The sequence below is a fragment of the Culex pipiens genome, chromosome 3, assembly GCF_016801865.2.
Source record: "Culex pipiens pallens isolate TS chromosome 3, TS_CPP_V2, whole genome shotgun sequence".
NCBI lineage: Eukaryota > Metazoa > Arthropoda > Insecta > Diptera > Culicidae > Culex > Culex pipiens.
Genome location: NC_068939.1, coordinates 117,939,658 through 117,952,254, shown reverse-complemented (window position 1 = coordinate 117,952,254; position 12,597 = coordinate 117,939,658). Strand labels below are relative to the sequence as shown.

Here is a 12,597-nt window from a genome sequence, read left to right as displayed (position 1 = left end):
GTTCCGCCGAATAATCAAGATGATGATTTTTTTAGATTCTTTTTACCGATATTTCGTGCGCGAGAGAGGAGAGCCATGCTCCCTTTGGACTTTTTCTTTTGATGAACATCCAATGGTTTTCTTTTGATGATAACTCCATCACTGATACCAATTCGATTCGATTACCAAAAACGTAAAAAATCGCAATTTGGCTTTGGCAGGAAAGGGTTTATATTTCGAGTTTTTTTTGAAAAGGTCCTATAAACAAAATTTTCACTTTTTGCTTTTTGAGTGTTTTTGAATACCCCTGACTCAAGGCGGTTCTAAAAACACCCTAAAAGCAAAAATTGAAAATTTTGTGTACAGGACCTTTTCGAAAAAAAACTCTAGATATATTTTTTTTAATGAAATAACCCCAATTATTCCTTAAAAGGCTTACTAAAATTGTACCCCGGGACGGGAAATTGGACGCTCTAGATTCAGGTTTAACATCACTCTGAGCAGCCATAGCTTGTACAACAGCAGTCATCATACCATTTAAAAAAAGTTTACGTCTTAGGGCACTTATTTTATTCAGAAAAGAGATATGTATATGATTCCAACTCATTTTTTTGGAAATATAATAGTCCTTATCATAATCAGTTCAATTCTTTCTTGAAGGTTGCAGATTAGAAATTTACAAGAGGATTAAAATAATTCAAGAAGTATTCAAATGTTGACATTTGAAATAAACTAAAGGAGTACAGCAACCATACAAAATGCCTTTCATTTCACTATTCAAGCTATAGCGAGTAAAGGCAACTTCCCGTTTCCCCTTAGAAGAAATCAAACCCACCGCTGTCATCGCCTCCACCACCACCTCCCCCCAGAAAGTCGAAGCCATCCGAAGACTTTTCCGCCGGCGCCGCCTTCTTCTTCGGCTGACTTCCCTTCTGACTTGCCACTCGCACCGGCTTGGCCGGCGAGTTCTCGTTTAGAAAATCAAAATCCATTCCCGGCGAACTGCTGCGCTTATGTCCGCCACCGCTTTCGTCCGTCGATCCCACCGGGGACAAATCGAACCCAAGGTCACTGATGCTGTCGCGGTCGTTCAACTCGAGCGACGAAATGCTTCCGCCAAGGCTGACTCCGTCGAACGCATCCGAGGGTCGCCGTGGGGGCGAACTTCCGCCAGAGTTCGAGTCACCCTCCTCGGCTCGTTCCGGCGAAGGCTGGGCGGCGTCAACTTCGGAGATGGGACTTGGTGGAGCCTCCTCGTTGGGCAGGGAGGGAGTTGGGGAAGGTGGCGCAGGTGGTGAGAGTGGTTCCGGCTCCACTGGGATCTGGATGGGTTTTGGGTCGATGGTGACCTTTTTGGGTTTTGGAGGTTCAGCAGTGACCGGTGACTTCTTGGCGCGTTTGGCGGATGAAAGCATTGAGTCGACGTTCTCCTTGGTCAGTTCGAGGACGTTGGAACTGGTTCGCTTCTTGATTGTAGGTGTGGATTTCTCAACGATCTTTGTCTCCTTCGGAGGCGTAGGGCTCTCTCTGAAGTCAAGCTTTTCCGGCTTAAGCTTCTGGCGACGAACAGCCGGTGTAGCTACCTGTTTGGAAGGTTTAGTCGGCTTCTTACTGCTGGGAATCTCCGGTTGCGTGACCGGCTCCTCAACCATCGAAGTTGACTTCCTTGGAGGCTGATCAACCTTAGAAGACTGCGTTCCCTCATCGGAAACGGTAGCTGAAACGGCTCCCTTCGACTTACTCGACACGCCGTCAATTTTCAACCTTGGCACCACGATCGCCAACTGGTTGTTGACCGCTTCACGGCTCAGCTTTTCCAACCCAGCCTGCGAATGCTTCCGTGTCTTGACCCGTTTATCGCTCTTGAACTTCTTCAACTCCATGTACTCCGGACGTTTGAAGATGTTCTCGTAGGTGCGGCGGCTGGCCTCAATCTTGTTCGTAATCGAGGGAAAATCGTTCGGATCCTTGAACAGTCCCATGTCCACATGACTGATCTTGATGGGCGTCAACGCAAGCTGGCTGCTCTCCTCTTCCAGACGTTTCGCCTCCTCCTCCTCAAAAATCCGCTGCTGTTCAAGCTCCTCAGTGAGCTTCACAATCTCGGCCCTCAACAAGCCGTTCTTCTCCTCAATCGCACAATTCTCACGTTCCTGCATCCCCACCTTCGCCCACAAGCTTCCAATCTCCACCAACTCCCCCTTGCTTTCCTGCCACTCGCCAGCTTCCCTGTCACGCTGCGCCTGGCACAGCTTATCCCGCTCACCTCTAACGTTCTCCAGCTTCCTCGCCTCCTCCTCCGCAGTGGCCTTGGCCGCACGCAGCATCGCCTGGCCCTTGGATTCGCGGATGTGCCTGGCGATTTCCTCGTACCGGTCCAGCTGGCCCCGCAGCTCGCAGATGTGCAGCCGCTTCTTGTCGCGGTGCTCCTCCTTCAGGTGGAAGCGCCGGCTTTGCTCCTGGGCCGAGCTGAGCGTTTGCTCGATGCTTCGGTCGATCACCCGCTGCACCTCGATCTTCATCTGGTCGATCTTGTGGCACAGCTTTTGGGTCGCGTTGGCCCGCTCCAGCTGGTGCCGGTAGGTCAGCTTCTGCTGCTCGCTGTAGGTTTTCGTTACTGGAAAGAGATGTAGAAAAAATATTGATATCAATCCGTGTCCGGCTCAAGCTCAGAAGCCTGCCTAGTGAAATAGTAATTGACTCAACATGGTTTACGTGCGTGAATTTCTCAATTTCAAAAAGAAAAATTCATCTTTAACAATATAGGCATGTTTTTAGTCGGCTTCTTTAAGCAAAGATGGCGTAACGAATGGTGAACGTCCGAAATGTCAAAATCGCGCAGTTATACCAACATTAGAAAAAAAAGTGTGGCTGTCATGCCATGGGAAACTTTTTTTGTAATGTTGGTACCACTGTGCGATTTTGACATTTCGGGCGTTCACCATTCGTAACGCCATCTTCGCTTAAAAATCTGGATATGCCACAGTGAGTATCGAGTAGGTCCTCTACAGCGTTTTTTCTGTGGACATCACTGAATCGAAGGCCCATTTCGCAGCTTCAATCTTTCTTTACACTTCACAATTCACATCGTTGTCGCACATTATATACTAGTATTCCCAGATAAACGAATTCATCCAACACTGTGTATCACCTCCGAAATACCTTCTTCTGCTCATGTTTTATCCTTCTCCTCCATATATTGTTCTCACGTACGCCGAAAAAGATCGTCCAAAGCACTTGCCGTTCAAAACCCTCAAGCAGGCCCTCCTTGAGCATCGTCCACGTCTCGTGCCCGGGACTCGGTTCCTCCTGCAGGCAGATACTTTGTCTACGCAACATTCACCCTTATTCCGACCTTCTTCGCTTCCCGCTTCAATTCAAAGTACCTTCTAGTCATCTCCTCGAACGTTCTGTCTGCAATGTCCATGTCGTCAGCAAAGCTGCTGAACTGGCTGGATCGGTCCACGATCCTGGCATGTTTAAGCCATCCAAAATTGATTTCACCATTCTGATCAGCTTCCCGGGAAAGCCGTTCTCGTACATGATCTTCCATAGCTCTTCGCGATCGACCGAGTAGTACGCGGCTTTGAAATTGATGAACAGGTGGTGCGTCAGGATCTGGTACTCGCGACATTTTTGGAGGATTTGGCGTAGGAAAAAAATGTGGTCCGTTGTCGATTTCCCCTCCACGAAACCGGCTTGGTACGTCCCAACGAAATTCTTTGCTCGCTCTGATAGACGACAGAAGATTATTTGAGACAGCACTTTGTAGGCCGCGTTGAGAATAGTGGTAGCTCGGTAGTTCGTCCCCTTTCTTGTAGATCGGGGATATTACTCCTTCTTTCTACTTCGCCGGTAGCTGTTCTGTGGCCCAGATCTTGACAATCAGCTGGTGCAGACAGGTCGCCAGCTTATCCGTGCCCATCTTGATGAGTTCCGCATTCCATCCTTACCCGCTGCTTTGTTGTTCTTCAGCTTCTTGGTGGCATCCTTAAATTCCCTCATCGTGGGTGCTGGCTCGTCCTCGCCCTCCACCATACCGCTGACGTTCGGCTTGCGGCATGAAGCCGTTCCGGAATTGACTAAGTTTCATGTAGAACTTACGCTTTTCATTGGAGCGATACAGCTATTCCATGTCCTTGCATTCTACCGCTTCCCGATCGCGCTTCTTATCCCGCAAGAGATGGGTTTGCTGTCTTCACCACCTTTTTGTACGACTCCTTATTCCCACGGGTGTTGTGCAGCAGCACTTGTCACACGCAGCTTTCTTCTCGTCCCAAATCGCCTAAAATTTCTCGTCGAACCAGCTGTTCCGTCTTACTCGGGCCACGTACCCGATGGCGATCGATGCCGCTGCGTCAGGCAACGCAGCTTTGAGTTCCCGCGCGTACTGGGTAGAGACCTCAGCCGCTCTAGATTATACCGCGACGGTACCGGATCTTGTTGACCTCGGACAGGCGTTGGCGCAGCTTTGCCACCACCAGGTAGTGGTCCGAGTTGATGTCCGCGTCACGTTAGGTTCTGACGTCGATTATGTCCGAGAAGTGCCTACCATCGATGCGAGCATGGTCGATTTGCGTCTGTGTCGTTTGGTGATCTCCAGGTGTACTTGTAGAGGAGGCTGTGCTGGAAGAAGGTACTACGTATGGCCATGTTTCGAGAGGTAGCAAAATCGATGAGTCGTAGGCCGTTCTCGTTCGTCTGCTGGTGAGCGCTGAACATCCCAGTAACCGGTCTAAACTCCTCCTCCAGGCCGACCTGTGCGTTTAGGTCTTTACGTCGTTCTTTGGACAGTTCCTGTTGGTTTCTGTACTCGCGGTCAAGAATATCGTAGAATGCGTTCTTGTCATCGGCGTCGCTTCCCATGTGCGGGCTTTGAACGTTGATGATGCCCAGCACCCAGCCAGCCTATTAGGCATGACATTTAAATTCTCACCTTTTATAGATGATCTTGAGCTTTCAAATCAATGCCCGTTTTACCCCCTTCTCTCCCCAGTTTTATCAGGCAGTGCTTTGGTAGAAAAATATAAAATTTCTCGAATAATTTCCACATTCTAGTCAAGTAAGTTTACCTTCCACCATCTTCCGGCAATCCTCTAGCTCCTGCTTCTTGAGAAGCAGCCTCTTCTGCCGTTCCAACTTCTCCAGCAGCGATTCCTCCTGATCAGAATTTTCCTGCTCCTATTGGGGAAAAACAAGTAAGATTTATCACATAAAAGATCACAATAGGAGGCAAATTGTATTACCTGTATGAAGCCAACGAGCTCCTGAACACTTTCAAACTCCATTCCGCCTGTTTGGTAGCTTTATTTCCTCAAAAAGTGCAAACAAAATTTCCTCACAAAAACCACGCCGCCACGGCGAACGAAAATCAGTTCAAATCGCAGTGGCCTGCAGGAAAGTGTTGACAACCTGAGTTGAAAAAAAACATCGCACGTCAGCGCAGTTGTCAAAATCATTGCGCAGAATCGGCGCCGAGCTCTGCAACTTTTTGTTTACAAACTAAACGCGGCATTTTCGTGACGAAATCCGAGTTTTACCGGAGGATTCTTTGGCCGCAATCATGAGTGAGGAGGACGAGCGGACGCTGTGGTGCGGCAACCTGTCGGACAAGGTCACCGAGGAGCTGCTGTACGAGCTGTTTGTGCAGGTTAGTGCTGATGCTGATTAATTTAGTTAGTAGTTTACCTTATTGATGTAACTCTCTTATCAGGCCGGTCCGGTGCAGCTGGTGAAGATCCCGCGGGACAACGAGAAGCGACAGCGCTCGTACGCGTTCATCACGTACGGCCACGCGGCCTCGGTCGAGTACGCGATCGAAATCTTCGAGGGAACGAAACTCTTCCAGCGGCCACTGACGCTGCACAAAAAGAGCAAAAACGGACCCAACCCGGCGGCCTCCCCGAAAGTCAACTTCAACAGCAACCAGCGCGGCCAGCAGCAGCAGCACCATCAGAATCAAAATCAGAACCAGCAGCAGTTCCAGAACTCCCCGGGCGGTATGCGCGACGAGCTGCTCAGTCAGATGAACCTTGGCGCGGACATGATGAACCCGGCCCTGGTGGGACAAATGATGGCCAACATGCAGGAGCTCATCATGCAACAGATGAACCAACCTATGCAGCAGCAGAACCACCAGGGCAAGATGAACCACCGGAACAATCGGTCCCACCACCAGCAGCAACCGTACTCGCGGGGGGACAATAATCGAGGAGGAGGTGATGGCCAGCAGCTGTACTCGAGGGATCGTAACGATGGGCAGATGTACTCGCGTGACCGGGGTGGAAGGAATCGGAATGGAGGTGGAAGTGGTGGGGGAGGAGGTGGCGGCGGTGGCGGCAATCAGAATCGAAGGAATGACTATCGGGGAAGGAGATAGTGCGAAGGGACTTGTTTTTGAGATGTAAACTTTTTCTTTTTCTAGCATTTAACGACTGCGTGATGGTGGAGTGAAAATTGGGTTGATTTTTTTGCTGAGAAATTGTCCTTGAATCAGTATTCTTATACATACCAAATTATTTACTAACCATTGTCGATCGAATCACCTCGATCAGAATTTTATGGTCTGATAAGTAAACGAGATTTGACTAGAATAAAAAATATCGTGCGATTGCTTAGAAAGGGAGGTTTAATATTAGCTGTAAGAAAAAAATGTCCTAATGTAGTTTAAGTTGAAATTAAAGTAGGTATTTAGTTTAGTTTAACTCGAAATATTAGAAAAAGAGTTGAAAATAATGTATTCCGTCATTCCCACCGCTAGGGTAGCAAATTTGCCACCCATCGCGGGTCAAATATGGTTTTTTCTTTGTTTTTTGTCCTCGTTTAATCCTATTGGAAATTTCGGGATTGCCTCAAAAGGCCGAAACTCAAAAGGCAGAATCTCGAAAGGCCGAAATTCAAAAGGCCGAATTTTGTCTTTTGCTCAGAAGGCAAAACGTCTCAAAAGGCCGAATGTCTCGAAAGGCGGAATGATTATGGAATTCAGAATTTTGTTCATATTTTCACGATTTTCATTGATTATGATTGTTCAAAGATATAGTAAACTAACAAACTGTGTTCTTTTTTTGCAATTTCAAGCGAAATAAGTACATTCTGTTTATCTTTACCGATCATATTGTTACCATGCATACAAATGAGTAGAGTAGTATAAATTGAAGCATTTCAAAAGTGTTTCAATCTTGTTGTTTATTGCTTTATGGTGACGATCACCGAAATTTGATCATTCGTCACCAAGTACTTAAATGAATTCAAATTATAACAGTAAATATTTTGCGCCAAATAAATAGAAACATTACAAATTTAGTTGGCAGCAATGCTAGAACGCTATGCCTTCTTTATTTAGAAATCAATTTTTGTTACATGGGTAATTCTCTACCAACTCACACGAAATCGGGATAAGTTGCCCCGACCCCTCTTCGATTTGCATGAAACTTTGTCCTAAGGGGTAACTTTTGTCCCTGATCACGAATCCGAGGTCCATTTTTTGATATCTCGTGACGGAGGGGCGGTACGACCCCTTCCATTTTTGAACATGCGAAAAAAGAGGTGTTTTTCAATAATTTGCAGCCTGAAACGGTGATGAGATAGAAATTTGGTGTCAAAGGAACTTTTATGTAAAATTAGACGCCCGATTTGATGGCGTACTCAGAATTTCGAAAAAACGTATTTTTCATCGAAAAAAACAATAAAAAAGTTTTAAAAATTCTCCCATTTTCCGTTACTCGACTGTATAAAATTTTGGAACATGTCATTTTATGGGAAATTTAATGTACTTTTCGAATCTACATTGTCCCAGAAGGGTCATTTTTTCATTTAGAACAACATTTTTCATTTTAAAATTTCGTGTTTTTTCTAACTTTGCAGGGTTATTTTTTAGAGTGTAACAATGTTCTAAAAAGTTTTAGAGCAGACAATTACAAAAATTTTGATATATAGACATAAGGGGTTTGCTTATAAACATCACGAGTTATCGCGATTTTACGAAAAAAAGTTTTGAAAAAGTTGGTCGTCATCGATCATGGCCATTCATGGTCACCCGCGACAGACACGGACGACGAAACAAAGAGAAACGCAAAAAGTAACTTTTTCAAAACTTTTTTTCGTAAAATCGTGATAACTCGTGATGTTTATAAGCAAACCCCTTATGTCTATATATCAAAATTTTTGTAATTGTCTGCTCTAAAACTTTTTAGAACATTGTTACACTCTAAAAAATAACCCTGCAAAGTTAGAAAAAACACGAAATTTTAAAATGAAAAATTTTGTTCTAAATGAAAAAATGACCCTTCTGGGACAATGTAGATTCGAAAAGTACATTAAATTTCCCATAAAATGACATGTTCCAAAAATTTTTACAGTCGAGTAACGGAAAATGGGAGAATTTTTAAAACTTTTTTAGTGTTTTTTTCGATGAAAAATACGTTTTTTCGGAATTCTGAGTACGCCATCAAATCGGGCGTCTAATTTTACATAAAAGTCCCTTTGACACCAAATTTCTATCTCATCACCGTTCCAGGCTGCAAATTATTGAAAAACACCTATTTTTTCGCATGTTCAAAAATGGAAGGGGTCGTACCGCCCCTCCGTCACGAGATATCAAAAAACGGACCTCGGATTCGTGATCAGGGACAAAAGTTTCCCCTTAGGACAAAGTTTCATGCAAATCGAAGAAGGGTCGGGGCAACTGCTGTGTGAGTTGGCGGAGAATTACCCACATAACAATGGTTTATGAAAATAATAATAGTAAACAGCGCCCAAAAAGGCGGAAACGCATTCCAAACGAAGTTTGGAATGCGTTTCCGCCTTTTTGGGCGCGGTTTACCTTATGAGATTCGGCCTTTTGAGCATTCGGCCTTTTGGGATTCGGCCTTATGAGAATTCTGCCTTTCGAGTAATTCGGCCTTTTGAATTTCGGCCTTTCGGGATTCGGCCTTTTGAGATTCGGCCTTTCGTAGGAGACCCGAAATTTCAAAGAATAAATATTTTTGAAAACGTCATGATTTCAACAACATGCTACCCGATTTGATTACCACCAAATTTGCTCCCGAGTTTGCTCTCGAGTCTCCCACCGCGCGTAGCAAAGCAGGTATCAAATTGGATCTCAAGATCATCTGTGGAAGAAAAATATGTGTCGGTTCCTGTTTTTGACAAGTAGGGGCAGGGGGGGCAGAATGGACCGCCTAAGGGAAATGCACCAAAAACCATAGAAAAACATAAAAAAAAATATGAATCCAGTGTAGTAGGCTTATGCTATGGAATGTTCCCTTCAATGTCAACCAAGTATAGATGAAATTATTTTACTTAAAACTATTTTTGAGCCACCTTAAAAAAAAAGTTTTTTCGACTTTTTTTCCAGGGTGCGGGGCAGAATGGACCACCCTGCGGGGCAGAATGGGCCACCTTAGAAAACAAGCCATTACTTCTAATACAACGTTGAAGGGTGATAAGAAATTACTTGAGGGACCTTTCCATTATAGTTTCCATGAAATTTGATCACTTTTATAAAAATAGTAACTTAAAAAAACAAAGATTTTTGAAAATAGTATAAATATGTCGAAAAAAGACACTATTTTTACAACTAAGCGTCGAAACAATTAAAAAATCAACTTTTGTTGCATTAAACGTGATTTGTGGAACAACCAGGAGGGAAATAATCCATTTAGCTCAAATTTTTTAACTTTTGATTGTTTTTATAAGGCAGGAAAAGGGTGGTCCATTTTGCCCCCAAGTGGATTTTAATTTAAAACTTCCACCACCAAGCCTCTAAATGATTTTAAGGTTTCGTTGTTGTTTGTATACCTTAGTAGTAGCATGTAGTAATGTTATAAGCATTGGGCAAACTTTTTCAAACAATCTAACTTTCGAGAAAGCTTATTTAAGAACCCCGAAATAAACAACATTTGCGTGGTTTTGTCAATACATTTACATTTTTGCTCATTATTCGAAAAATACAATGAATTCAAACGTCGTTTTCGGTATGGTGATGCAATTTGACGTCCTTTATAAGACCCTTGCCTTACAGTTGGTCTAAATCCATTCTAAAGCCCAAAACCAAGGGTGGCCCATTCTGCCCCCCCCCCTGCCCCTACCGGTAAGCTAGGAGCAAAGCTTGAATGCGTGTTTCGGAGATTTTTGAATATCTGCTCTGGTTGGTGTGAGCAAACATGAACAAAAATTAAAAAAAAATCTGATATTCTAAGATTCAAAAAATCAAAAAGTCACGAAATTTTAAAATTCTAATTTTAAAAAATCCAGAAATTCAAACATTTCGAAATTATGTTTTTCAAATTGATGGATTTTTTTTATCTGTTTGAATTTGTTGAAGATTTAGAAGACTCCTTCTAATTTTTTAAATTTTTGTAATTATTTAATTTTTTTTGCGGTTTAAAATTTTGTTTTTTTTTTGTAATAAAAAAAAAGGTTTTTTTGTAATAAAAAAAAGGTTTTTTTTAATTAAAAAAAATAATGTTTTATTTTTTTAAATTATTTAAATTTATGACATTATTTTTTTTTTATTCTGAAGCTTAAGAATTTTTTTAAAATATCTAAAAATTTTAAAAAAATAAAAATTTTAAACGTTAAAATTTTTTGAAATGTTTGAAATGATTAAAATGTTTAAAAAGGTTAAAAATTTTAAGACTTTTTAAATTTTAAAATTTTAAATTAAAAAAAATTAAATTTTTAAAATTTTTAAAATTAGTAAAATATTTAAAAAAATTGAAATTTTAGAAATTTTAAAATTATTACAGTTTTTAAAATTTTCGATTTTTTTTAAATTTTCAAAATTTTTGAATTTTTAGATTTTTTTTTTTAATTTTTAAAATTTTTGAATTTTTAAATTTTTTGATTTTTTTTAATTTTTTCATATTAAGCAGAAAAAAAATTTCAAAATTTGTAAAATATTTAAAACTCTAAAAATTTTATTTTTTTTAAATTGCGACATTTAAAAAAAATAGTTTTTGAAATTTAGAAATTTTAGATTTAATTGAATTTTTTTTTTTAATTTTGGAAATTTTTAAAAAATTTAAATTTCCAAAAATTTCTGAAATTTTAGAATTTTTTAATTTTTTTTTTATTTTTAAAATTCTAAAATTTTTAAAACTAAAAATTTTCAAAATTTTTGAAACTTTTAAAATTTTTGAAATGGTTTTAAAACAGTAAAACAAAACACATTTTTTAAATGATAAATGTTACGTCTCACTTAACATTAAGGGGTTACATACATGAGCAGTAGGGTGTAATATCAAAATCGATTTTCCAGCACAGCATTATTATAGTTCCTTTTGGGGTCCTAAACAACTCCCCAAAGTTTGGGAACGATTGGTTTAGTCCTCACATTGCGCAAAGCGATTCAATTTTCCATACAAATTTGTATGGGACAAATCATTTTTTTGAATTTTGATATTTAAAAAATCCAAGTTTCACGCTATACTAAAAGCGGATTCATATTCGGATGCTCCGGAATATGCTCTACAACTTTCTCGAAGAGAGTATGGTGCTAACTTGCTCCTATAAAAAGATATAGCGTCCTCAAAACTCGTCTAAAACGTGTTTTTTGATCAAAAATCACGTTTTAGACGAGTTTTGAGGACGCTGTATCTTCTTTCAGGAGTAAGTTAGCACCATACTCTCTTGGGGAAAGTTGTAGAGCACATTCCAGAGCATCCGAATATTAATCCGGTTTTGATATAGCGTGAAACGTGGATTTTTTAAATATCAAAATTCAAAAAAATGATTTTTCCTATGCAAATTTGTATGGAAAATTGAATTGCTTTGCGCAAAGTGAGGACTAAACCAATCGTTCCCAAACTTTGGGGAGTTGTTAAGGACCCTTTAAGGAACCGAAAAGTTGCTGTGCTAGCCAAATTTGGACAACTTTATGTTTTCCATACAACCATATTACACCCTAATGAGCAGTTCTCTACGGAATCGGTCTTTTTTCTTTAATTTTAATTTTTGTATTTTATAATCCGGCTGAAACTTTTTTGGTGCCTTCGGTATGCCCAAAGAAGCCATTTTGCATCATTAGTTCGTTCATATAATTTTCCATACAAATTTGGCAGCTGTCCATACAAAAATGATATGTAAAAAATCAAAGATCTGTATCTTTTGAAGGGAGTTTTTGATCTATTTGGTGTCTTCGGCATAGTTGTAGGTATGGATATGGACTACACTGAAAAAATGATACACGGTAAATTTGCTGATTTTTAATTTCACTTTTTGTCACTAAAACTTTTGCAAAAAAAACACAATTTTTTTTTAATATTTTTTTTGATATGTTTTAGAGGACATCAAATGCCAACTTTTCAGAAATTTTCCAGAATGGGCGAAGAATCTTTGACCGAGTTATGATTTTTTGAATTAATACAGATTTTTTAAAAAAATCGAAATATTGGTCGCAAACATTTTTCAACTTCATTTTTCGATGTAAAACCGAATTTGCAATCAAAAAGTACTTAAGTGAATTTTTGATAAAGTGCACCGTTTTCAAGTTATAGCCATTTTTAGGTAACTTTTTGAAAAATAGTCGCAGTTTTTCATTTTTTAAAATTAGTGCCCATGTTTGCCCACCTTTAAAAAAAATATACGACCCTTAGTTGCTGAGATATTGCCATGCAA

General features: G+C 40.7%; 2 protein-coding genes across 2 annotated transcripts; one reads left to right on the top strand and one right to left on the bottom strand.

The window, feature by feature from the left end:
• Positions 1-531: 531 nt before the first annotated feature.
• Positions 532-5,371, bottom strand: LOC120417883 (uncharacterized). The gene is made up of 3 exons (XM_039580103.2): positions 5,226-5,371; positions 5,052-5,160; positions 532-2,596 (listed from the first exon to the last, which is right to left on the bottom strand). Exons 1-3 carry the CDS (start codon positions 5,265-5,267, stop codon positions 795-797), a joined length of 1,953 nt encoding a protein of 650 aa, XP_039436037.1. The 5' UTR covers positions 5,268-5,371; the 3' UTR covers positions 532-794.
• Positions 5,372-5,448: 77 nt separating this feature from the next.
• On the top strand, positions 5,449-6,594 carry LOC120417884 (RNA-binding protein 7). Its single transcript, XM_039580104.2, has 2 exons — positions 5,449-5,629; positions 5,693-6,594. Exons 1-2 carry the CDS (start codon positions 5,543-5,545, stop codon positions 6,356-6,358), a joined length of 753 nt encoding a protein of 250 aa, XP_039436038.1. The 5' UTR covers positions 5,449-5,542; the 3' UTR covers positions 6,359-6,594.
• Positions 6,595-12,597: the final 6,003 nt, after the last annotated feature.